The sequence below is a fragment of the Phoenix dactylifera genome, chromosome 3 (genome assembly GCF_051530095.1).
Source record: "Phoenix dactylifera cultivar Ajwa chromosome 3, Ajwa_hap1_PhDact_Kaust_v1.1, whole genome shotgun sequence".
Taxonomy (NCBI): Eukaryota; Viridiplantae; Streptophyta; class Magnoliopsida; order Arecales; family Arecaceae; genus Phoenix; species Phoenix dactylifera.
In genome coordinates this window covers 37596624-37623305 of record NC_143192.1, presented here as the reverse complement: position 1 = coordinate 37623305, position 26682 = coordinate 37596624, and the positions used below count along the sequence as shown (strand labels likewise).

The window sequence follows — 26682 nt, the reverse complement described above, 5'->3', positions numbered from 1 at the left end:
GGTCACTGTGGCACTTTGAAAAGTGCCACTGTGAGCCACAGCGCGGCACTTTCGAAGTGCCGCGCGAAGTGCCGCACAAAGCGGCACTTTCGGTCGCATTGCCGCACAAAGCGGCAATTTAAACCTCCCGCTTTCAAAGTGCCGCATAAAACGGCACTTTGAAAGCTCAAAGTGCCGCACAAAACGGCACTTTGAAAGCTCAAAGTGCCGCACAAAACGGCACTTTGAAAGTGCCACTGTGGCACTTTCAAAGTGCCTGAAAGTGCGGCACTTTCAAAGTGCCTCTGCCAGAGGCACTTTGAACCAGCGTTGTGGCACTATCATAGTGCCACAGCGCTGGCACCTCATTGCCAGCACCGAACCGGCTCGGTTCGCACCGGTTCGATCATGTACCGGTGCGAACCGAGCGGTTCGCACCGGTTCGAGCATGTACCGGTGCGAACCGCCTCGGTTCGCACCGGTATGGTGCTCGAAACCATCGGTTCCGACCCATATTGGGTCGGAACCGATTTACACACTGGAACCGGACCGGTTCCAGTCGGTACCGGTCCGGTTCGGGCTGAACCGACCGGTACAGGTCGGTTCAGCAGACCCTGCCCTCCAGCCTCTACCATTCTTGCCTAAGAATGCCCTGAGCTCCGTTGCACTTTCCCCTCTCATCTACGTGAGTAAATTGAAGATATATGATGATAAATTCTATTAGAAGATCTTTGATAATAAGTGAAGGGGAAATAATAGATTGAGTTTAATAGCATATTAGATAAATAGGAGCAAGAAAAAACAGACAAAGATTACATGGATACATTATAAAAAAAAATTTGTTGCTTCTCTTCTGCACTCTTAATTCATAAGTGACCCTCTTCACTCTTAAACTCCCACTCTTCACTACCAAAAATGTACATGAGAGATTTTTAACTAAAAAGGATTGGTACATAAGATGTATCAAATCAGGACCTCACACAAACTAGCTAGCCAGAAGGTATTTCTTTGAGTTCCTTAACCATGTATAAGTATTCAAGATCTTCATGCTACATAGCCGATTTCGAACTAAACACATGCTTGCATGGGTTCTCTCATACTCCCCTTGTTTAAACCCTAGTATTCTTGCCAGGCTAAGGGTTCAATCTCAAGTAGAATCACATGTCAAACACAATCGCATACCACAATCAGCTCATGGTCAGATCCAAAAGGGCCAATGCTATAGCATCTCCTAGTCTAGATGGATCGTGGGTTAGTCTACTCTAGTACTATTTGTAATAGTCTAGGACTTCTCCCAAAGAGGCTAAGCTAGAAGGTTTTTTTTTAAGGTTCATTAGCCTTGTATAACCAGTATGGGACTAAACACATGCCTTACAACATAACATACTGCCTATTAGCCTTCCATTTTCTCAAGTTATAGATGTTTTTACTATTTTGGTTTTAGGAATGGAGAGATTTTTTATTTGAAACAAAAAAAAGAACATAAAGAAAATTTAAAAAGGAAAGATCATCTCTAATTTTCTTTCCCCCTTTCCCTTTTGGGCTCGTTTGGTTCGCGGGAAGTATTTTCCCTCCTAGGAATATGATTCCTGGGAATCAGATTCCTAGGAAGAGGATACCTAGGAAAGTACTTTTGGCATGTTTGGTTAACCATGGGAAAGTGACAAATTTCCAAAGTGCTTATGTTTGGTTGACCATCCACTTTCCTAGGAAAGTTAAGTATAATTCCTATTATGCCCTTAATAAAAATTAGGTCTTTAATGCCTCTTTAATGCTTCTTTAATGCTGAAGGGTCTTTTTGGGAAAAAATAAAAAAGGAGTGATTCCCACCTCATGGGAAAGTAACTTTCCCATGTTTCTGATGGGAAAGACTTTCCCATGAAATGTGGGAATCATATTCCCATGGGAATACAACTTTCCCATCTCTCTCCTTTGAAAACTCCAACCAAACAAGAGGCATTTCATTACTTTCCCGTTGACCACACTTTCCCCCCTCCTTTTCCTGTGAACCAAACGAGCCCTTTATTCTAGCTGGACTAGAAGCCTCAAATCCTTGGTCACATAACTTACAATGCTAATATGGGTCGAAAGAAAGCCAATCAAATGTACACCTCCATTATAACGATTTTTGCCGCAATAGCAGCAGCTTCTAAATCCATGACCCAAATCTACTTTAAGAGCATCTCGGGGTTGCGCCTTGGCCACCAAATCCTAAATCATACCATATCCTCCATCAATGAGTGTCGTTTCCATCCATTACTTGAATGTAATGTTAGACTATTCTCAATTTAGAATCATCGACTTCCCTAACACTAAATAGTTGTCCCCGCACTCATTGCCAACATAAAAGATGCTACCCACCAAGTCATTCTTACCCAAATTTTGTGACCTAGAGCAAGCTATAGGTCTTATTACTATCTAGCTATCTGAGTTGCCTCCTATCATCGCTGCTTGCATCTAATGCTCTTGTTCTAAATGCAACTTTGGCCAAGGTTCGCAAAACCGATATCATGAGTCATATCGGCCAGGTACATCATCGGTACCGTACCATATTGTACCGACACATGATACTCATATTGGTATGTCGGGTGCTAGTTTATCCAAAACCCTAAGCTTTATCCTTAAATTGAGAGAGAGAGAGAGAGAGAGAGTCAGGGGGAGTGGGAGGGATGTACTATCCTGACATTCTACTGATACTGGCAGAGAAGATGGCGATGGTGGAAGCGGTGGATGAATTGCGGAAGAGAACATCAAGGGCGATGGTGGGCTAGCAAGTTGCAATGTTGGCTTCAAGGTTGAGAGCCACTGACGGGGTTAACGTCAAGTCAGGTGAGGGGATTAGGATCGGCAGACGAGGGGATGGATCGACAGAGGTGATAGAGAAAGAGAGGAGAGGTCGAATCAAGATCAAGAGAGATTTCATTGGAGATTTCATTCCTACACCTTTTCTTATCTTAATTCTGGCAAGTAAGAGCTCAATTATCTCCAAAGAATTCTGAGTTGTGGCAAAAGATTGTGAAGATGGTGTAGTAGTGATGGCTCATGTAATGATCTAAAACCTCGCCCAAAAAGGCTAGCTAAGAGATATTATCTAGGTTTCTGGCCTATATGAGAACCTAAAATTTTCTCAGTGCACGAGTCATCACATACTACCTTTGTTTAAGCTTGGGCATCCTCGTTGGACTAAGGTTATAAATCTAGTTACAATCACCACGATCATTCCATGGTCAGTAACAAAAAGGCCTATGCTGCAGCATCTTCTAATCTACATGGGCTACGGGCTGGGTTTACTCTGATACAATTTGTAACAACCTAAGACCTTATCCAAAAAGGTTAGCTAGAAGGTATTATTTAGGTTTCTTTGCCCTATATAAATACCCATGATCTCACCAATGCATAACAGATGTGGCACATATGGTCACACTAGTCCTCATATGGTATACAATGTAACTAACCAACTGAATCCAAAAGTGTAAGTCATAAGGAAAGGGTCAACAAAGAGTATTAGGCTTAACACCTGGCCCCTCACATGCGGCCCAGACCATACACATGGAAGGTTAATCGAGTCGAGATAAGAGTCAATAACAAATAATCAAGAAAAACTAAATATGCAATCGAGTTGGAGGGGATTCAATCCCCTGACCTTCAAAGAACTTGAGCACCAAGGTTTTGAATACTGTGGGACGAGGCCACCCCAGATTTTTCATAAAATGGGATGCCCCATGTATTCTCCCATACAGGTTCATTTCCTAACTCATCCTATCTTGAAACTGTGGATAGTGGGACGTCCTAGCATCCTACCAGTATTTAAAACCTTGCTAAGCTCTAATACTATGTTAATTAACCAATTGATTGAAAGCTTAAGATGATAAATAAAACGATATTTGAACTAAAAAGGCTAACCAAAAGTTATAATTCGGGATCCTTGTTCCTGTTTAAGTACCTAATATCTACATAATGATTAACCTATATGGGAGCAAAGACATGTCGACATAGATCCTCCCACACCTCTTGTTTAGGCCTCAGCGCCCTTGCCATAGAAAGGGTCTTATTACAAATTCAATCCAAATATTACAACCAGCTCATGGTTAGCCCTAAAAGGGCTCATGATGCAGTCATGGTTTGTCGTACCGGCCTGAACTGTGCAGTACAAGGTGTATCATACCGATCGGTATCCGTATATGGTAAAAGAGGTGAATCGACACCTGTATGGCGAAAAGATCCTATAGTATATTGTACCAATATTGTGCTAGTATGACACCGGTACGGGGTCCGATATCGAGACCACGAACCTTAGCTACAGTATTATCTAGTCACACATGGGTCGTGTCTTGTATCCATGCTGATGCCATTTGTAATGACCCATGATCTCCCAAAAAGGCTAGCCAAAAGTTATAATATGGGGTCTTTGGTCCTTTTTAAGTAACCCAAAATCTTTCCAATGCACAACCAATGTGAGATTAAACATGTCCTAAGGTCCTCACTTTAATGGTCAGCATTCAGCAATGAATATCAGTCTCAACATAGAATACCTATAACCAATTGTTCTGGTGGTGCATAATCCTGATGGATGGTACAGGTGGTCCATGGTGCTGAAAAAATTCTTGGTCACTAATTCGTTCTTATCATGCCTCTCCTCATAATTATCTTTTTTTAAATTCTTGTGTAGTTAGATTATATGTTCAAATCATCATTAGCCTCCAATCTCACCTCTTTATTTTTCATGCAATGAGAGCATGCATCGTGCAGGCCATTGTGCTTGTCGCTTCAAATAGTTTCCTTTTCTGCTTACATAGAATCTGGTTATTTTGTTTGCAGACTGCACTGGAACTCTCAGTAGATGACAGATGTAGGATAAATCATTTGGCCTCCAGTCTTGTAGCTCTTTCACAGGTCTGTCTTGTGCTTATTAGTCATGCATACATTGTATTCTACATATAATCTTGCTTTTTTTTGTTGATATTTTCCTTAAAGATTTCATACATATGGTAAATGCGGGAGGTACTTTTTTTTCTTTTTATTATGTCATCTGCTTTTTTGAGTTTCGCCACTGGTATTAGAAATAAGCATTTGTTGACTGAATCATGTAGTATGCTACTCTGGGTTGATAGGGATTTTCAGCATTTTTCAGCTCCATGAAATGACAAGGAATGAGTAGTGAACGTTGTAATTTGTAGCATGCATGATAAAAAGTTATGTTTCACCAGTAAAATGGCAAATAGCATTATCTTTTGTCTCAAGATGGGTCTACCTAGATGATCAGAGATCTGATCTTTCTTTCTCAATCAAGAAAGATCAGAAGTCCCTTATGTAGGGCCAAATAAATAAATAGATAAAAATGATGGTGTTTTAGTCATGAAATAGTAGAATGCTGCCTACATCATTGTGATAGAATAGAACAATAGCAAAAAGTTGGAAAATATTAAGATTTTAGAATCATTACTCCTAATATTTTATTCCATAAGAGTGTCAAGCTTTAGTTTTAGCCACGACCAAAACAACTGAATATTATAAAATATAACAGTGGTAAGTTTGTTTGGGTTGTTGAAGCAGAAATTAGTTTCCGATGCATGAATTAGACCTTAAACTATGTATGCCTCATTATATTATATTTAGACCAAGGTTCACCATCCCGTACTGAACCGGGCAGTACGAGGCATACCGTATCATATTGGTTCAGTACCGGTACATAATACGGGGGGCATACTGACACTCAGTATGCCGAACCAGCTCATACCGTACCGTACTGATATAGTGATTGTGTGGCACTGGTATGGAGATCGGTACCGAGATAATGCACCTTAATCTAGACATTTCAAATTTATCACCAATTTCTAAGATTCGCTAAAGGTGTCCATACAAAGCAGACAAAACCTTTGGAGGCCAGTTTTGTATTGCTTATCAAATATACTAAATTGATCATCTCCATCAGAATCCCTCTTGTCATTAATCACTGTTCTGACATATAGCTATTAAACCCGGCAATTTAAATTTTTGTTGCAATTCAAAAGGACCATGACCAAAAAATATAAAATCCATCATAAGTTTGCAACCTTTACGGGTGATTGGTAATTTACTGATTATTCAATTTCAAACTAACTTTTTGTTTCTACCTCAGGTAATTTGGTGATTGGTTTCCTAAATGCCATGTGCATTCATCCTTAGATTTCTATGCATCTTAACTGATATAAGGGGAAAATTTACATATTAACCCCATTATTTCTTACATGAGGGCATTGAAAGACACAAGATTGCAAGCTTGCTAGGATTAATCGAAAAGGAATAGAAATGTTGGATATGCAATAAATTCCTTAGAATTATGATATATAGCTTAACTATGGCTAAATATATTTTAAAAATCTACCATGAAATCAGATGGTGAAATTTTGCTAGAGATAAAGAGTATTGATGCATGACTTTGACCTCAATAATGGATATATTGGCTACACTGACCCAAATACTGGAGTAAGAACAAAATGAGACCTTGCTAGTTGTCCTAGTTTTAATTCCTATAGAATCTCTCAGTCTGTAACAAGTAGTTTATACTGCTAAAATTCTATCTGGTGCCAATCAACTGCGGCGAGAATGTGTTTCTTGTGTAGGAGCTTCCATTATTTGCCCCAGAGATCTTGTGACCCCTCTAATCCCAATGTCTCTATAGAAAGTTGTCCTTTGTTGATGCTCATTAGCACCAATTTTCCCACTTTCTCTTCTACGTTAATATATTAGGAATTTCATCTTAGTGCACACATAGGGCACTAACTTCGTGCTTGTGTTTTCTGACCTGCCCATGCTGTCTGCAGTTTAGTTTACTTTAAAGCCAATCATATTCATGAAAGCTCAAATGTCATGGTGACCAGCATCCAATATTGTTAGCATCTAAGATGGTTCGGCTTTTTCTAACAACTCTCGAATTCTATTTCCCTCCCTACAAGTGAGGTTCCAACCAAGTGTAAGCCATTCATGAAGACAAGATTTGCTTTGACATCTGGGTTTAACAAAATATGATACCAAGGATGAATGACCTTCATTTATACTCGAATGACAACCTTGTCCATTTTCCTGGTGATCATCTTTGTTATGAATTGACCCCTTTTTGTTAGATACAAGCATGAAAGTTCCTTGATTGATCTCCTTATTAAGGTCTTCATGTAGCCTCTTCTTGGCCTTTTCTGCACTCTTCCCACAAGTTTTGGCACCTTTTTTGGCCTCTCTTTCCTAGTTTGAGCGCTTCCCATCATGGAATGCCGTACCGGCCTGTACCGGCTGGTACGGGCCGGTACGTACCGGTCCGGTCCTAGACCGGTACTGGAACCACTAAAAAACCGGTATTTTTCAGTTTTTTAGCCGAACCGGCCGGTACGGGTGCGTACCAGCCGGTTCAGAGCCCGTACCGGCCTCGTACCGGTGCGAACCGGCCGGTTCGCACCGGTACGATTTTTTTTTTTTTAAAGAACCACAGCGCCTCGCGCTGTGGTTCTTGAAACCACCGGTACCGGCCGGTACGTACCGTACCGGTCCGGCCGGCCACTGGTACGCCGACCGGTACCGGTACGGCGGACCTGGAAGCATGTTATCTTTGTCTTTCGATCTTATTAGCTCTCAGATGATCAGATCAGAATAATGCCTTCTTTAAACACTGTAGGTGGCATTAGCTCATTCCGCATGTTGAAGAATTGAAGAATGTGATTATTGTATCAGTACTTAAATCAATCACAAGCCTGTTAACTGTTTTACAAGTCTTGTGGTTACCTATAGCCTTGAGGATGCTCGCTGCTGCATATGTTTAGGCTTGTGTTCACCCCATACTCAGGGATTATGCTCCAATATTACCTTTTCCTGTTGATAACAAGGTCTTTTCAAATCTCATTTGGTAATGGGAGTTGTCAGCTGGTCTTATTTGTTCAAGAGTTCCCCTCTGCCTAAAAAACAAAATAAAGAAAACTTGTAATGCACTTTTTGCGCATGTGTAGTCGGCCAATATTTCTTTCTATGTTCACAATGTAGCTGATTATGCTTCCTTTGATACTTATCAGTGCTGATTGGGTTAGTGATTGATCAATGTACCAGTTGCTAGATTTTATATCCTTCTTTGGTGGTTTCTTCATCTTCTGAGCTACCAAGAAACAAGATATTGACAGGTCGAATACATTATGATTACTTACTGTACAGTAGAAGCTTTTCTGTTTTGTCATCTTTCATGTAGACTCGCGTTTCACATTTGGTAGTCCTAAGCCTCTTTACTGTGTCATCCTCTGTTCTGTTCATACAGCAAGTCTATTTTTTGAAAGCAGTAGAATGAGATTGATCATTGCTTTGTTTGCCACTTTTGTCTACATATTTTATAGCTTTAGTGTATTATGCCTATTTAGCAACTTTCAAACCTCTTCATGAAGACCCCTTATATCCCATGTTCTAACATTCATTAGGAAACTATTAACAAAAACAAAATTCCTATGATCATGTGATGCCAAATTGGATCGACGATGTCTTCTGATCCATCCATTACAGCCCTAGTTTGAATTCCCAAACCTCCGCATAGGGTCAATGGTCAGGTCAGTCAACTTCAATTGGGTCAGAAACTTCCTGACCCAAATCTAATCAGAATTTGATTAGCCTAGAGTGTTGCGGTCCCAACTATATTCTAATCAACCTGGTCAATATAATAAATCATTTAAGAAATAATAATCTAAAATAAGAACACTTGAAAAATTGCCTACTCTATGTCTTCTCCAATGAAATCTCTCTGTCTAACATAGCTCCATGAACCCCCTTTACCTTTATTTGAATCATCCCCCTCGCAATGAACCACTCTATGGCCCAACCTTTCTCCTTATCCTCCTCTCTCCATGTGTGGAGGTAATTAGATCGATTTAAGGGCATTCCGATCTAACACTTGCCTACACCATCATGACAATCTTGTCTCCAATTCAAGGAAGCGGAACCAGGTCATCATTGATGGGGGCAGATGGCATGGCAGCGAAAGAAAAAGGAAAAGTACATGAGATGGAATGCACTAAGGATGCAACAAGTGCAACAACATCCAACAATTCCCCCTTTCCTGAGCTCCCTCTCACCCGCCACACATTATCACCCAGCTAGGTTTCCCTCATTGTTTTAAAATCAATGTAGCGACTGCATATGTGGCTACATATGCAAGTTTGGTCCCCTAACAACACCATGATCCCTCTATGCAGTTATTTTACTTGACCAAACTACATATGGGCAAGATAGGTGGCATACTTAGTATTATGCAACCGCATATGCTACCCACTCTTATTCTAGCTCATGCAGGTAGGGTGGGTTCATGCAAATTGGGTGCGAGTTTTGAGCACTAAGCGAAGGAGGACTTCACCTGGCCGCTAACCTCACTCCTATCCTTTAAGACCCTGAATCCTAGGCCCTAATCTCCTAAACTCAAGTGAGGACTGGAGGAGAGGTAGATGGTTTTGACTTTTGAGATTGTTGGATGGTAGCTATGGCACTACAAATCACAGTTATGTCACCGGTCACTGGAAGCTATGACATTGGTAAATGACAATGGATAGACGGCAATAGATGGTTAGATATCCTGTGTTAATTTTCTTGTTTCCTTTTTCTTTTTTGAAGAAAGGTGTTGATGTTATGAATGTCATTGTGTTGTTATCAATGTGCTGCCATTGCCGTTGTTGTCACTGTTATTATTAATGTGTTAATCTATTGCTATGTTGTTTAATTGCTAATTTGCTACTCATACTCTTATTATTGTTAATATAATTAATTTGTTAATAATACTGTAGTATCAATTACTAATTATATTAACAATAATGTTATAATTATCTTTCTTAGTATATTGTTAATTTGTTTTAATGTTATTGCTGTTACTATTGTACTTTTTTGTGCTTTCTTAATATTTAAAAGATACAAAATGCTTATGTGCCTATGTACCACATATACATCATGTGATCTCTTGACCAGCCGCGTATTGGGGATGCCATTTAAAACACTAAACCATGAACTCAAAAAGCCACTGGAAGGGGAAGGCTGGGCACAACTGGTATCGTGTCATTCCGATGCAAAACCAGTAGTGGTATAGGTGTCAAGACACACAAACTTTGTGTACCAATACATACCAGCTGTACTCGTGCATACAAAAGGCACCATACCAACCATACCGGTTTATACCAATGGTTTTTCTTTTTCTATTGCTATCAGTTTAGCTGCATTCGGTGGTACCATACTTTGCTGATGGAAAAAGGCTACATGGTTTAGTATCGGTAGTTAAAAGCTTGCACTAAACTCTCTCTCTCTCTCTCTCTCTCTCTCTCTCTCTCTCTCTCTCTGTGTGTGTTATCCAGACATCTGGTCCATGGTGATGCAGACCCATTGTCTCAATATTAAGTCAAGTTTGCAATGATCTAAGTTCCAACATGTAATAAAAAAAGTTGTTCATGTAATAACTTTTCTTTTATAAGCACCATTACATAAAACTGTCATTTGAAGAGCAAATAATGTGGTAGGACATAATTAAAACATGAACACTTATCCTACTTATTTTTGTTTCAACTTTCAACCAATTGTGTGGCAAAGGATACACCAAGTGAATAGTTGTAAAGACCAACCATCATCTCCTCAGTAAGGTAAAGAACTACCAATGATAAAGGCCAATATTTTTGTGTCATACTTCTTTCATGATATCTCCCTAAGCCACCGATGCCACAATATAGTTAAAGTTTAGTTTAGTCTTTTAATATGGGATTCTTAGAAGATGTCCTATCAAGTTAATTTAGAAACAGAATCTAGATCTTAGTATTATCTGCACTTGGTCCATGATTTCTTCATGAAGAGTTGATATCTTGACAACCAGATCAAACAAGTTTCTTCGAAAAGACAGAAGACACTCAAAGAAGAATCGGGGAAAGAAAAGCATTGAAAACATAAGCTAGTCTTTTAAAATCATGAGCATCTATTTAATAAATGTCAACTTATATTGTCATTTAAATAGATGTATAAAAATAGAAAGCTTAAATGATCCTTTACTTGGTCATATGTTGCTATTGTGTATTAATGTTGTTTCTATAGGATAATGATGACCCATGCAATAGTACCAATAAGAAACTTAAACAATCCTTATCATTGCCTTGATTGACAAGAACTGGTATCCAAAATTTATACTGCCCTTCATCAATTATAATACTAATTCCCAATGTTTTGATGCAACCCTGCCTAATGCTGTAAACTGCGAACATCATATCTTCTATGTGATTCTAAAAGAATTGTGCATATGATAGTACAATCTGCTGGTCATAGAGTAATTTTAATTAGACCAAAACAAAGATGGAGGTCTCTTTTAAATTGAAACATGTATAATTTTGCACCAACGTATGATTTTGAAGCCTTGTACCTTCCATACTCTGTTGCTTAACTTTTATTTTTTTCTACCAATTTTCATTTGATGGTGATACTATGTAACAATGCCTTGTGTCTAATATCTTGGAATTAAGATCATCAGTATGAACTATATTATTTTTCATTCATTAGGGAATACCATTTTTCCATTCTGGTGATGAATTGTTGCGGTCAAAATCCCTTGATCGTGACTCGTATGACTCTGGTGATTGGTTCAACAGGTTAGCTTTGCTATTTTTATTAATGTGGGAATGGATATGCTCCATTAACTCGGACGTTCTCTTGATGAAGCATGTTTGTTTTCCCTATCAATCTTTCAGATGATGTGTAGCATCACCATATTAGGGGAAACAATTACTTATTGGTACACGTGTTGCTGTTTGTATTGACCTAATTTTAACTTTGTGTTTTTCTTCCCATATATTAAGGCTTGACTTTAGCTTTGAATCAAACAATTGGGGTGTTGGACTTCCTCCAAGAGAAAAGAATGAAAAGAATTGGCCTCTGTAAGTATGCGTCTGCCTTTTGTTTGACTAACTAGTGTATCAATATATGGTTTTCTTTACCTCAAACAAGTAATAGTTTTATTTCTTTTCTTTGAAGACATACATATTTTGTGTTTATCGAGGTCAGTGCAGCAGTATATGAACATTAGGTTTTTCTTTTTTATGTTTAGTGTCAATTTGATATATTGAAAATTTATTTTTGCCAGGATTAAGCCACGGTTAGCAAATCCATCCTTCAAGCCTCATAAACATCACATTCTTGCTGCAGTTGACAATTTTGTAGATCTTTTGAAGATTAGATACTCTTCACCTCTATTCCGTCTGATGACAACAAATGCCATTCAGGTATTAATATACTGGGGACGGCAATCAAAGCTGTAAAAAGTATCATACTAATTGATTGATGCAAATTAAAAGTTATTATAAACTAGAATCATTCTATAGAAACTCTTGACCTAAACATTGTTTGGTGTTTAATTACCAAAAAACATTTTTTGTTGTTTCTTTTTTTCAATTAATGCTTTGGATTGAAACATGGACGTATATACATATATTTATTCACAGAGAGAGAGAGAGAGAGAGAGAGAGAGAGATCCAAACCGTTGAACTTGACCTACATTATAAAAAACCATCCATTTTGATACCTATTTGATAATTAGATTAGAGACCACCAAAATACGTGAATTTTGGTTTCAGGCCTTTTCGTCGTGTAAATCATGTTCAACAGTTTGGATCTTGAATTTGAGTGACCTATCATTGATTTGAAGGTGGGCGGACCAATTTTCTGGTCCACCTGAGCACAAAATAGCATATCTCTATATACATGTGTGCACGTATACAGTGAATTAGAGAGCTCGTTCCCTTGAATCATGTCAGCAACATGCAGTGGATCCAAGTGATCTGGACTTCTGTATTCATGCCTACAAGGAAGTGGGAAACAAACGCATGGTATAATTCGTGTAACCAGTGGGCCATGAATTTCTGGTTCTGAGTTAGTCCTATGCAGCCAGTTTTTGATTCAAGCTGAGTGATAATATTCATCAAAGCAGACTTGCACTTGCAATTGCATGACACTGTCATCTCCTTTGAATCTTATCGTATAGTGGTTATATTGTCTCAATTCTCAACTGTTGACTGTCATGTTTTGTTAGGAAAGAGTTCGTTTTCATAATACAGGACCCTCATGGGTCCCAGGAGCCATTGTTATGAGTGTTGAAGATGGACATGAAGGAAGACCTGGCATGGCTCAGCTAGATCCAATGTAATGTAAATGTGCCCCCCCTAACCCTTCTTAGGCAATGATGTGCAGCAGATCATGCAATTTTACATGATGTTAATTGTTTTATCACTTGCTGCAGCTATTCGTATATCGTTATTGTCTTTAATGCATGCCCGACTAAAATCTCATTACAAATTCCTGCATTGAAATCAAGAATGCTTCAGTTGCATCCTGTACAGGTAGTTAATTTTTTGAAGTGATCGGTTTTTTTTAAAAAAATTTTGATAAGGGAGAAAATTCTGATTATGAGTCCTGACTAATGGGGACTTGTGCAGTTGAAATCGGCAGACGAACTAGTTAAAGAATCATCATACGAGGCTGCGTCCGGGTGTTTCACCATTCCTCGGAGAACAACATCAGTCTTTGTTGAAGTTAGGGGCGCTTGAGCATGCCTGGTATCTTTTGCTTTCATAAGAGTGCGAAAGCAGTGAGGATATTGGTAACTGTTTTAGATGCAGTAGCAACATGTCTAAAGTTTGTCATAGAAGAAATTTAGAATTAATTGGAAATATACAAGGCTGATAGGAACAATGCTGTATTTTGACAGTCAAAGGCTGTAGGAGGAATCAGAGCACTACTCTCCAGCAGTTGATTAACTCCATCCTAAAACCTTGAAATAAAAATGCCTTGTGCAACCTTTATGAATGTGACGCTATCGGTGTGGATATGATGCAACTTTTTTGTTTTTTTATCAATGTTTCCAAATTACTGGAAGAGCCAAAATTTTTGTGATGGATGATTCTGTTGTTAGCTTCCACAAATCTCATGCGTCTCTCTGAAGGCTGCATGGTTTAACTGAAATCCACTTCACATGTTTTGACTCATCTGCATCAGATCTGTCAGTGCATTTCGGTCCTTCACAATTACAATCTGTGTAGTGGATCATGTTTTTTAATGGGATGCTGCTGTTTTTTGAGTTGGATAGTGCCCTTTGCAATGGACTAGGAGGATTCGTGGAAGTTTCTGGAACTTTCAGAGTTCCTGTGGTTAAGGTCGATGGCGACATCTAGATAATCCAGCAATAGGGGTTTGCAATGTAGTCAGTGTCCTAGGTTTAGTTTTTGCCGTAGTAGCTGTATTTGAACCTAAATGATAGGTAACAACTGATACGATTTCCACATTCCGACCGTCACCTGCCTCCTTTGCCCCATGCTGCCCGTTTCCCGCAGTACAACGTTTGCGAGTTCTATAAGATTATAATGTGTTTAAAATATCAGCATCATAAGATCCTAGAAAGCGACATATCAGGCCATTTTCTGCATTATGTTGTGCTTCCACTTTTTCTCCTTTTCATTTTCTTCTTGAAATCCCCAGGGACCGAAGCATCCGAAATCCTTCGAATATATGAGTGGACGATGCTCTCCCATTCTAAAGCATATGGAACTCTTTGTTAGAGCTCAAAGTCGTCGTCCAATTTTTCCTTGTGTCTTGCCTCGTGAGTCTATGAACGAGCTCATGCTAAAATAAAGTTGATGCACAATTGGGCATCATACAATGGGCAAATGTGATGCATTTGAGCCAAAACTGCAAGTAATCGATTGTGTGTCTGTGGATATTAATGCGCATCTCTTTTTTTTCAGAAAATAGAAAAGGTGATCATCTTATGGTGCGGTTAGCCAGCATTACAGCGGCAGATCGCATCAGGTTTTATGATATTTAAGAATAAAGGTTGAAGATGGACTTATTAGCTAGAAGTTAGGGTAGCAAGAGCCTCAAAGTCGGCACCCTGTCTCAGCCTGGGGGAGATCTCATGTTTTTCTTGGAAACCCGAGCTCCCATGCTGGTAATTTTGCAAGAGATGCAAGAGATCAGATTTTGCAAGTTCGGCGTGGATAAAGGCGTACTTTTAATGTTTTAGGCGCGGTTTGTTTAGTGCGTCCAATTTCCAGCAGTCTAAATGGTCTGTCATGTTCTCTCTAGCTTACATGTGACCTTCATCCAAATAATGGAGCCTTGAGCCCATGCACAGTTCAGAACTGGTCTGTCGCGGTCTTGATACACCAACCTTGCATAATTAAACCAAAATTTGGCTCATGGTGTGACGCAATTATGTGTTTATGTTTAAGACATCACTTCATTATGGTTTCCAAATAGTATCTAAACAATATCTATTTTGTATATAATTCATCATCTTTTTATATGATATTTTTCTTGGCATATCTTTCATATCATTTATAAGAATGATATGAAAACCTTAAAACAATATGAGCGTTAAATAACGGCCATTGGAGGCAACTTTAACTCTCGCACCGGGCCAGAGAGAGAAAGAGAGAGATATTCATGCGTGGACTAGTAGGGAGCCGGAGAGGCGGATTGATGGTGGATAGATATGGAGGATGAGGGTGCACTCCTAGGTGGCGCTTTTTCTCTGGAAGGTGGCCTGGGGCTGCCTTCCGACCAGGAGTATGTTGGCCATACGGAGGACGAGGATGGGTCCACTATGCGAGGTTTGCTTGGATGCTGAGGAGGCTATCAGCCATGTACTCCTTCGATGTCCTACAGCCATGCAGTGTTGGAGATTGGTCTCGACGCTACTCCCTCCTTTGTGGGAGTCGTTGGAGGACATGCTCCGGTATCTGAGTGAGTCGATTCGGAGGCCGAGTGATGCTGAGACAGGTTCTATAGTGGCTTACCTAGCCTATCACATATGGCTGGCCAGAAACGACCGTCTATTCGAGGGTGGGCGGTCGTCCCCACGGGCTGTGATGGAAAATGCTCTTAGGCAGGCAGCGAAGACAGCTATGATGGCCACGTCGACACTACCTGGGATGATCAGGGATATCTGGGGTACCTGCACTGCTGTTTCAACGTCCAGGTTCAGTTATTTCACTTGGGTACCCCCACCCCCTGGTTATCTTAAGGTGAATTTCGATGGTGGCATGGCGGAGGAGGACGCCTCTGGGGGCGTGGGTTTCGTGATCAGGGACCATAGGGGTAGTTTTATTGCTGCTGAGGGACGGAGCATATTTGGCTGTTCGGCTGTGGGAGCAGAGCTGCAGGCTGCTTGGAAGGGCGTTTTGTATATGAGACGAGTGTTGGGGGGCGACAGACTTGTTCTCGAGGGTGACTATTCTACAGTGATTGATTGGATACGAGGTGTGGATACGTATGGAGACGGACACCCTCTGATACGGGACACTCGTAGTTTGGTGCGGGAGCTGATCTCCTGTCAGATCACCCATGCTTACTGAGAGGTGAATAGTGCAGCAGACTGGGTCACCTCTTATGTTGCTCGACACATTAGGAAGGTCTTCTGGTCTAGTTTAGATGGCATTCCACACACCTTATTTTGTTTACTGTTTTTTGATATGTCTGGCTGTATTCACGTTAGAGGTATATGAAATGAAATACTATTTTGACAAATATATATATATATATATATATAGAGAGAGAGAGAGAGAGAGAGAGAGAGAGAGAGAGAGAGAGAGAGAGAGAGAGAGAGAGAGATCCTATGTGCTTAGAGCTGATACCACGGTTTTTTTTTCCTTGCTATTTATATATATATATATATAGATAGATAGAGAGAGAGAGAGAGAGAGAGAGAGAGAGAGAGAGAGAGAGAGATCGAGAGATCCTATGTGCTTAGAGCTGATACCACGGTTTTTTTTCCTTGCTATTTATTTTGTTTGGACGGGCTGCCTTTACACAGTTCGAGCAAATACGTCCAGTCGCATCAATCATCAGGACATCTCTAAGATGTCCGGGTAAAGAAGAGGAGACCTCCATTAACTATTTGTGGGACTCACATGCCACATCATCATCAGTACAAAACACGTTAGGCTCCCAGATTTGAATTTGGCCTTGGATACGACGACCGTTGGGTCCTTCTTCATCAGCCCCAGCCAGTGGACGTCCACCACCTTTGTCCATTTTTAGTCCAGGCCCGGTTCATAGTAGCAGTTGATGCAACTGATATAATAAAATGTCATTAGATGGTTTCTAGTCCTGGCACTCATAGTGATGTTTTCTATATTAAAAAGAAAAAAAAAAAGACTTGCATAGAGATGGACCCATCATTACGAGACCAGTAATGGGACCACTATGGCAAACCAATCACGGCGCCAGTCTCGCGCAAACACGCTCGGCGGGCCCATCTTCAACGAAGGCACGTGAAGAAGTGGGGTCATCAGTCCGGTTTGCATAAAAAGGTGATGATTGGCCTGCCGGCCCCCGAATGCCTGACCTTCTGCCCAGCCCCTTGCAGGGTGGTTCTATATACACCCCCCCTATTGCTCAGGACACCCCCCAAAAATTAAAAAAAAATTAAATACTCTCTACACCCCCCCATTTGCTAAGAACACCCCTAAAAAATTAAAAATACCTAAATTACCCCCCACCCTCCCCACCCCCTCACCTAAATTGCTCTCTATACCCCCCAAACCCCCCCCCCCCCCCCCCCCCCCCGCTCTTCCCCTCCAAAACACCCGTAACCCTTCCGCCCAAAAAACCTCGCCGGCGGCCAAACCCCCTCCGTCTCCCCCTTCTCCCTCTCGTCGCCGGTCGGTGCAGTGCACCTCGCCAACGCTCAAAACCCCCCCGTTCCCCCTTCTCCCTCTCGTCGCCGGCATTCTCCCGATCTCCGACCACCTCGCCGGCTTCTCCCGGAACCACCTCCCCGGCCATCTCCCGAGCAACGAGCACCTCGCCGGCGCCTCCACGACCACCTCGAGGTAGCTCCCCCCCCCCCCCCCGCCTCCAGTGCTCCGTTCGGCACTGGATCGCCGAACAGAACCCTTCTGTTCGGCTGAACAGTGCCGAACAGAAGCCCTCTGTTCGGCAACCCTCAACCGAACAGAAGCCTTCTGTTCGGCTCTGTGCAGCCGAACAGAAGCCTTCTGTTCGGCACTGTGCAGCCGAACAGAAGGCTTCTGGTGCCAAATCGCGTGCCGTGCTGAATTTTGTGCCGAACATTTATGTATACAATTGAATTATTTTCTTTGATATAGCCTAACATTGAATTTCTATATTTTCAGATATGGATCCCCGTCCCGCCAGAGTTAGACCTACGGCGTCAGCTAGGAGACGTCGTGCTAGGATTGCTTCTCCCGAGCCTGCTCATATGCCATCGGACTCTCCTGAGTCAGAGCATGATGATATGCCCGCTAGGGGCGAAGACGATGAGTCCGTTGGACCATGTCCAGGAGGTCCAGAGGATGAGTCCGTCCTGATCAGTTTCAGGACGCATATAGCAGCTTCCATCTGGAGGCAACAGGTATTGTTTATTTGTTATAGCATTATATTTTGTTTATTGATGTTTTATAAAGTAGTAGTAATTATACATTTATATTACAGGAATGAGCTCCACTAAAGTGCATGAACCATACTGCCAAAGTTGGTGAATGGAAGTGGTGGTCTTCAAACCAACCAAATACCAGGTTCAGAGCACTATTGAGGCAGTCGGGCCTCGTAGAGTTAGTACAGTGCTCTTATCGATTCATCGATAAGATTCTGATTTCGGGCTTCGTAGAGAGATGGTAGCCCGAGACGAACACCTTCCATATACCATTTGGCGAGATCACTATCACGTTGGATGATGTATCCGCCATTTTAGGGATTCCTGTCGCAGGTTCCTCAGTATCAGTTTCTCCTGAGAGGATGAGTGATCGGGATGCTGAGGAGCTACTTGTGGAGTTGTTGGGGGTGTCAGCTGGAGACGCGCGTCAGGAGGTACTGTCATCGCGCGGTCAGTCTGTGAGGATGGAGTGGCTGAGGACTCAGTTTCACTCTGTATCTGATAGAGACAGGCAGCAGAGGATAGAGTGTGCAGCACGAGCCTATTTGTTATTTTTGTTAGGCTGCACACTCTTTGCTGATAAGAGTGGGACCAGGGTACCTATAGCGTATCTGTGTTTACTGCGTGATCTGGATAGGGTGAGCACATATGCCTGGGGTACAGCTGCCTTAGCATATTTGTATCGGCAGTTGGGGATTGCGTCGAGGTCATCAGTGAGACAGATCAGTGGTTATATGACGCTTCTGCAGGCATGGATTTATGAGCATTTTCCAGCACTCAGTCCTCACCCGTCGCTCGAGTATACTGATGCCAGTCCCCGCGTGCACCGCTGGATGCCCGGTACTCCATCCCGTACCACGATGGACCATTTAGTGGTTCTACGTGAGTCATTGGACCTTTTGAGCATCGATGAGGTACGTATCATATTACCATTTGCTTGTGTTTGTCAGTACTTTTAATATGCGATATAGTATAAAACTGAAATGGACCTTTTGTTTTACAGGTTATTTGGGATCCCCATCATCGGCTTCGGGGAGATCGCCCATATATACCCGTTGCATTTTTTAGTGGCTCCATCAAGTGCCTTGATATCGTAGAACCCTATCATCCAGAAAGGGTTCTTAGACAGTTTGGTCGTATTCAGACCATCCCTCGAGCGCCACTAGCCCCTACGCGAGCCAACAGAGGTTCCACAGCAGGCTCGTACCGGATACATTACTCCTATATGGATCAGCTTTGGGAGCGGTGGGAGGACCACGTGCTGAGCCAGGCGAGCAGGAGCCACCCAGTTACCCGGCCATCAGACAGCGTACCGGGATACATGGAGTGGTATCTCCGTATCACGCACGTTGCAGTTCAGCCTCCTCATCTGCGCTCGAGTACTCATTCTGGAGCTAGGGGAGGTCATGATGATGCTGACATGCACCGGCGGCGTAATGCAGCTGCACTCGGTATCAGTACCGACATTGTACGGATGGGTCCCTCAGAGGCTACGTCACTAGGTGCCGGGCACCTATATGATGCTATTTCTCAGATGCATCAGGTACTTCTGGGTGATGAGCCTGGCCCGAGTACAGCACCCTCTCATTCGGATCCAGGACCCTCTCATTCGGACGTACAGCAGTACACGCGTCGACGATGGCGTCATAGGGATTGATGATGGAGCCTTTGTAATCTTTGTAAAGCCTTTGATATTAATGAAAAATATATATTTTTGGTACATTTACGTGTAATCTTTGTAAAGCCTGGCCCGTTCTATTTTACACAAATATAACAGTGCACATAACAATCAATCTAACAATGCGAAGACAGATATTTTTTGATTTATATTGATGATGGAGTTTCAAAAATTGTACATATATAAACAATCAATCTAACTCTACTGTCTTGCCTCCACCTCCCCCTGAGGAGATGGAGTCCCGTGGGGGGTTTGACCCTGAATCTGATACGACTGATGTTCTGCCTCCACCTCCCCCTGAGGTACCTCCAAATGTTGTTCCAATCAAAGCTGACCCTGGACAAAGTTCCCCTCCAAAAAAGGCAGCAAAGCCTAAGAGGGTGCCAGTGGCAAGACCTGGCCTTGCAAGGAGAGGGCAGCCGATTAACCTCTTAACCAAGAACATCACAGAGCCCTCTTTTCCAACAAATGTGTTAATCATCTGCTCAAGCTTGTCACCGTTAAGTTCTTGTACATCAGAAAGGTCTATTAGTTCCCCTGTTTGATTTGTTTGCTCCCACCAGCTCTTAAGTATGTTTCTGTTTACATCTGAAATCTCAACGGAAACAACAGTCGTCATATGTGCTGCAACTCAATCAATCCATGTATTCTAGTCCAAGATGACTCGAAACTTCCTTGGCTTGATCCAAGCTGCTTTTTGAGCTTTGCATGTGCACTCTCGACCCTAGTAAACAAATGAAAGTTAGATATAAGAATTGAGGCAAATTAAAATTAAATGAGTCTTTATTTGTGATACCTATTTGTCGTCACATTTCCGTAGTGCCTGCATGTATCCGTCCACGCCGCAACAAATCTTTCCTTGTATTTGCTCAGCCAAGTATCTGACACATACTGTAGTGCATCTGGATAGGTACCGAACTCTCTCTGCAGTGCACTCCAGCGATCATTATACTCGTCTTCCGTGGAGGACAGCACTAGTACATTCCAACTCATAATAAATTTATCCCATTTCTCCTTCAATTCGAAAAATTTTTTGCACTTGGCCAAAACATTCCTACTAATATGCCATCTACATAATAAATGTCTAGCAGTAGGAAATACTCTATGAATTGCATTCATCAAAGCCAAGTCTCTATCTGTAACAATCAACTCAGGCAAAACATCATCAGCTATGACACTGCGCAATCTCTCTAATGCCCAAGTATAGCTTTCTTCCCCCTCAGAATTTAAGTATACAAAAGCAACTGAAAATGTCATGTCAGTAGATGTCACCCCCACAATCTCTAAGAGCGGAAGACGATACCTATTCGTCTTGTACGTGCAATCCATTATCAACACACGGGGAAATGCACGGAACAAATCAATGCTGCCAGGGTGTGCCCAAAATAAGTCATGCACAACATCCGTATTGAAGGAAAAATTTCCCGAGTTGTCCGATAAAATCGAACGCCAGGCATGAAAAATCAGTTTTAAAATTTTTTTTATTTTATTTATAACAATTATAAATATTAAATTTAAATTTTATATAAAATTACCTCAAGCCCGTAGCGGAAGTTGGTCGAGGTAATTTGAATCTGGATCTGGATCTGGATCCCTAAAGGTAGCTCTGCAAGGCCTCGATCTGCAAGCCCTCTACTTCGCACGCACGTCAAGCTTCGCAAGAAGGTTGGATGATGTCTTTACTCGTGCAAAACAATCTTTTGCAAAAGGGACCCTTGGAAGAAAAGAAATCCAGAAAAAGGACATTCCCTTTTCTCTTTCTTTCTTTCTTCTCTTTCTTTCTTTCTTCGGTTTCTTTTCTCCCGTTTCTTCACAGCACGCCTAAGCCACAGACGCCCGTCTCTTGATCCTGATCACAGAGGGAATAGAAGGGAGGAGAGGACATCGGATCTGGGCCGAGCTCCAAACCACCAGAGAGAAAGGACTCCTTCCTCTCTCTTCTTCTTCTTCTCCACAGAATCAAAAACTCCTTCTGTCTGACTATTTTCTTCTCAAGAAAATTCTCATCCTCTCATCTTCAAGATGATACGGTGGCCTCAAATAGGCCAACGCTAAGAGGAGTTAAGAGGCGCTATTGACCAAGCATTAAAGAATTCATTTATGGATGAATTTCATAACGCTTGTTTCAAAACAAACGGTGGGAAAAAACTAATGAATCGATGAAAACGTGCCAGATTTCAAAGATCTAAATGAACCGGAATGTAGCCGGTTCAAAACCGAACATTCCGGTCCAGACGGCAAGCCGAACGGAGTCCGGATGGTGGCACGTCGTGGCGTTGAACCAAGGACGGAGAAGACTCTGTTTTTGCTCCCAGGCTTCCTTTCCATCGCGGCTCACAAGCATCTCTTAAGGGTCCATGAGCTTAAGGGTCCATGGGTCCACAGGAGGTATTTAAATGGGATTTAAAAACCAAGTCAGCCGTTAACCATTGAAATGGTTTTAGCCAAATAGGAAATGGGTTAGCCCATTTTGTAATAAAGCAAGCCTATTTGGTTCTAATCCAAATTGACAGCCGATTTAAATGATTTTTGACTCGGAAAAAATTCCACATGAGTCCGACTCATGGGGAATTCAATTGGGTCCAGTTTCGGCTCGATCCAAGTCCGACTTAGATCAGAACAAATACGAAATTAAATCCCACTTAAATCATGATCGAGCCCAATTACACTAATTTAGACCCAATCAAATCCAATCTCAACAATTGAGTCCTGATCAAGTTCCATTACATTAATTGAAACTTGATTGACCCGAAATACAGACTTAATTAGTTGTTCATCCATGAAATTTAGCATGTACCTCATGTTCAGTGCTAGCTGAACATAGACAGAACCAAATTCCAAATGACCCACAATTTAATTCTTAATTAAATTGGGTCAAGACCTTCTTACTTAGTTTGACTAATGTGCGTGACTCCGATAGGTTCGAACACTAAGCCGGTAGTACATGGACTACTCCATGCACTAATCGAGGTGACCATCTAGCAATGATACCCGACGTCCGGATAGGTCGAATATGCAAAGCAACATTCAAGAACCTAGACGTATGGTTGTTGCATAATTCATCCCTATGACCATCGATGCTCAAGATGACCTCAGAGTGAACTGTCGAACTCTGGGTCCGGTCATCCATAGTGTATTTCAATTAATCAAATCAAGTGACCATCACTTGGTTTACCCTGGCCAAGGTTTTACTGAATTGAAATACAGCGAGACATCAACTCCTATAATCTGGAGCGGTCAATCCCATCTTGACTCGTACACAGACTTCGCGAGTACTTGACTGCACCCAGCATCCTTCCGATCCCTGAATTAGAAATTCAGGTCATCCAGTGCCTAAGTACAGTGAGTTGCTTGCAAGTCACCGTGACAGTCTCAGGTCTAAGGGGTACTTATGCCCATACGCTTTGCGAGCTAACTCCCGACAGTAGAGTGCTACGCAGGTGAGTCACTGTTCAGTGATGATGTACTCCTACATCTCACCTGTATGCCATACAGTGTCTCCACACTTCTTGGTTTAAGAGGACAACCAACTAAATGACACACAACGACCTATACTTGACATAGCTATTGTCCAATTGACAGCTCATCATTTGGTCGCGAACTGGTTTAAGGACTAAATGATAAAACCTCTTTTATCCACTAAATTAGTCCTAAGGACTTCATCACAATACACAGGAGTTCAATTTGAAGATGTAACACTTGTGATGAATAGAAAATTGCCAGAATAAATTTTTATTCATTTTAATAAAATATATACATAATCCAATTTCTTACAATTAAAAATTGGCTTTGGGACACAATTCCCAACAACTCCCACTTGGACTAAAGCCAATTTGTACAGTATCTTATACCCATCTTCGATTTGTGATAATCGAACTCCTTTACAGAAAGGGCTTTAGTGAATGGGTCAGCTAGGTTCTCCTTTCCATCGATCTTCTGAAGATTGACGTCACCTCGTTCCACAATCTCTCGTACAAGGTGGTAGCGACGCAGAATGTGCTTGGTTCTATGGTGAGACTTTGGCTCCTTTGCTTGTGCAATGGCTCCAGTATTGTCACAATACAAAAGAACTGGACCATTGATTGAGAGAGCAACACCAAGTTGATTTACAAACTTCTTGATCCAAACAGCTTCCTTTGCCGCATCTGATGCAGCAACATACTCTGCTTCGCATACGGAATCGGCTACTGAATGCTGCTTGGAACTTTTCCAGCAGACTGCTCCTCCATTCAGGGTAAACACAAATCCTGACATACTCTTACTGTCATCATGGTCTGACTGAAAACTAGAGTCTGTAAACCCCACAAGTTTTAAGTCAGATTCTCCATAGATTAACCATTGGTCCTTAGTATTTCTTAAATACTTAAGGATGGTTTTCACCACCTTCCAATGGTTCTCACCCGGATCAGACTGATACCTACTCGCTACTGCTAGTGAGTAAGCAACATCCGGTCTTGTACATGTCATGGCGTACATGATAGAACCTATTGCAGAAGCATATGGGATTCTACTCATACGCTCTCTCTCTTCGGAAGTTGTCGGACAATCTTTCTTAGAGAGAGAAATTCCTTGGCCTATCAGAAGATAGCCCTTCTTGGAATTCTCCATGTTGAACCGCTTCAACATAGTGTCGATGTACGTGGATTGGGACAATCCAAGCAACTTCTTAGATCTATCTCTATAGATCTTCATCCCTAAGATGTAGGATGCTTCTCCCAAATCCTTCATGGAGAATTGTGATGACAGCCAAAGTTTCATATTTTGTAATGCAGGAATGTCATTCCCAATTAAGAGAATGTCATCCACATACAACACAAGAAATGTGATCACTGAACCGTTAACCCACTTGTAGACACAAGGTTCTTCTTCGTTCTTAACGAAGCCATATGTTTTGATAGTTTTATCGAAACGTATGTTCCAACTTCGAGAAGCTTGCTTAAGTCCATAAATGGACTTTTGTAGCTTGCATACTTTGGACTCGTCTATGGATGTGAAACCCTCAGGTTGTATCATATACACCTCTTCTTCCAGCTCTCCATTTAGAAAAGCTGTTTTCACATCCATTTGCCAGATTTCATAATCCATATATGCTGCTATAGCTAGCATGATCCGAATAGATTTTAGCATTGCCACAGGGGAAAAAGTCTCGTCATAATCGATACCATAACGTTGACGATACCCCTTGGCAACCAGACGGGCTTTATAGGTTTCCACCTTTCCGTCTGCGCCTCTCTTTCTTTTGAAGATCCATTTGCACCCTATGGGTTTTATCCCTTCGGGTGGATCAACTAGTGTCCATACACTATTGATTTCCATAGATTCCATTTCGGATCTCATGGCGTTAAGCCATAACTCAGAGTCGGACCTTTGCATAGCATCCATATAGGTAATCGGATCCTCATTGTTCTCATCAAGCTCAATAGGATCTGCATCTTGGACCAAGAAACCGTAGTATCTGTCCACTTGACGCGGTACTCTACCTGATCGCCTTAATGGTGCTTCTACATTGGGCTCCGGGTTTGATCTAATCGAATCCGGTTCTGTGGGTTTAGTAGTTTGTGTTAAATCTTCCATCTGCTGAGCTTCATTAAGTTCAACCTTAGAGGCAACAATTCCTTCACTAAGGAATTCTTTTTCCAAAAAGGTTGCCTTAAGTCCTACGAACACCTTTTGTTCATTAGGAAGGTAGAAGTAATAACCCCTAGTTTCCTTGGGGTACCCTACAAAATAACACTTATCGGACCTAGGACCAAGTTTGTCAGTTTGAGAACGTTTAACATAAGCCGGACATCCCCAAACCCTAAGGTATGAAAGTGTCGGCTTACGCCCAGTCCATATCTCATATGGAGTCTTCTCAACAGACTTACTTGGAACCTTATTTAGTATTATACACGCAGACTCTAAAGCATAACCCCAAAAAGATACAGGCAGACTAGTAAACCCCATCATGGATCGAACCATGTCTAACAGAGTTCGACTCCTCCTTTCGGATACACCATTGTGCTGAGGTGTTCCTGGAGGGGTCCATTGTGAGAGAATCCCATTCTCCTCTAGATAAGTCAAGAAATCACCAGAAAGGTATTCTCCTCCTCGGTCTGACCGAAGGATCTTAATACTCTTTCCAGTCTGTTTTTCTACTTCATTACGAAATTGTTTGAACATTTCAAATGATTCCGACTTGTGCTTCATCAGATAGACATACCCATACCTGGATAGGTCATCTGTGAAGGTTATGAAGTAGGCATAACCACCTTTGGCACTTACGTTCATAGGTCCACATACATCAGTATGTATGAGGCCAAGAACATCGCTGGCTCGTTCACCCTTTCCAGAAAAAGGTGACTTGGTCATCTTACCCAGAAGACAGGATTCACAAGTTAGCAATGATTCACAATCATTGATTTCTAAAATGCCCTGTTGGGCTAACCTGTTTATCCTGTTTTTATTTATGTGACCTAACCGGCAATGCCACAAATAGGCTTCATTGACATTATCTAACTTAGGGCGTTTATTAGAGGTGTACATTACATTCACAGGCAGTGATAGAGTATAAATGCCATATTTCAATTGTCCACGAAAAATTTTAATACCATTCAAAATGATATCACAAAAATTTTCT

The 26682-nt window shown here is 41.6% G+C and overlaps 1 protein-coding gene across 14 annotated transcripts in view; it reads left to right on the top strand.

The window, feature by feature from the left end:
• LDA (limit dextrinase) overlaps window positions 1-13797 on the top strand; it is a 100336-nt gene extending 86539 nt beyond the window's left edge. For 5 of the 14 annotated variants that reach the window (XM_089929610.1, XM_089929609.1, XM_039123540.3 and 2 more), the window contains 7 exons: window positions 4798-4872; window positions 11500-11588; window positions 11796-11873; window positions 12080-12218; window positions 13025-13134; window positions 13232-13331; window positions 13428-13797. In XM_089929610.1, coding sequence (XP_089785736.1) covers window positions 4798-4872; window positions 11500-11588; window positions 11796-11873; window positions 12080-12218; window positions 13025-13134; window positions 13232-13331; window positions 13428-13538 — 702 coding nt within the window. In that variant the 3' untranslated portion in view covers window positions 13539-13797. Of the gene's footprint in view, window positions 1-4797; window positions 4873-11499; window positions 11589-11795; window positions 11874-12079; window positions 12220-13024; window positions 13140-13231; window positions 13332-13427 lie in introns of those variants that run through there. The other 9 variants (XM_089929612.1, XM_089929611.1, XR_016399877.1 and 6 more) reach the window with 8 other exon arrangements.
• Window positions 13798-26682: the final 12885 nt, after the last annotated feature.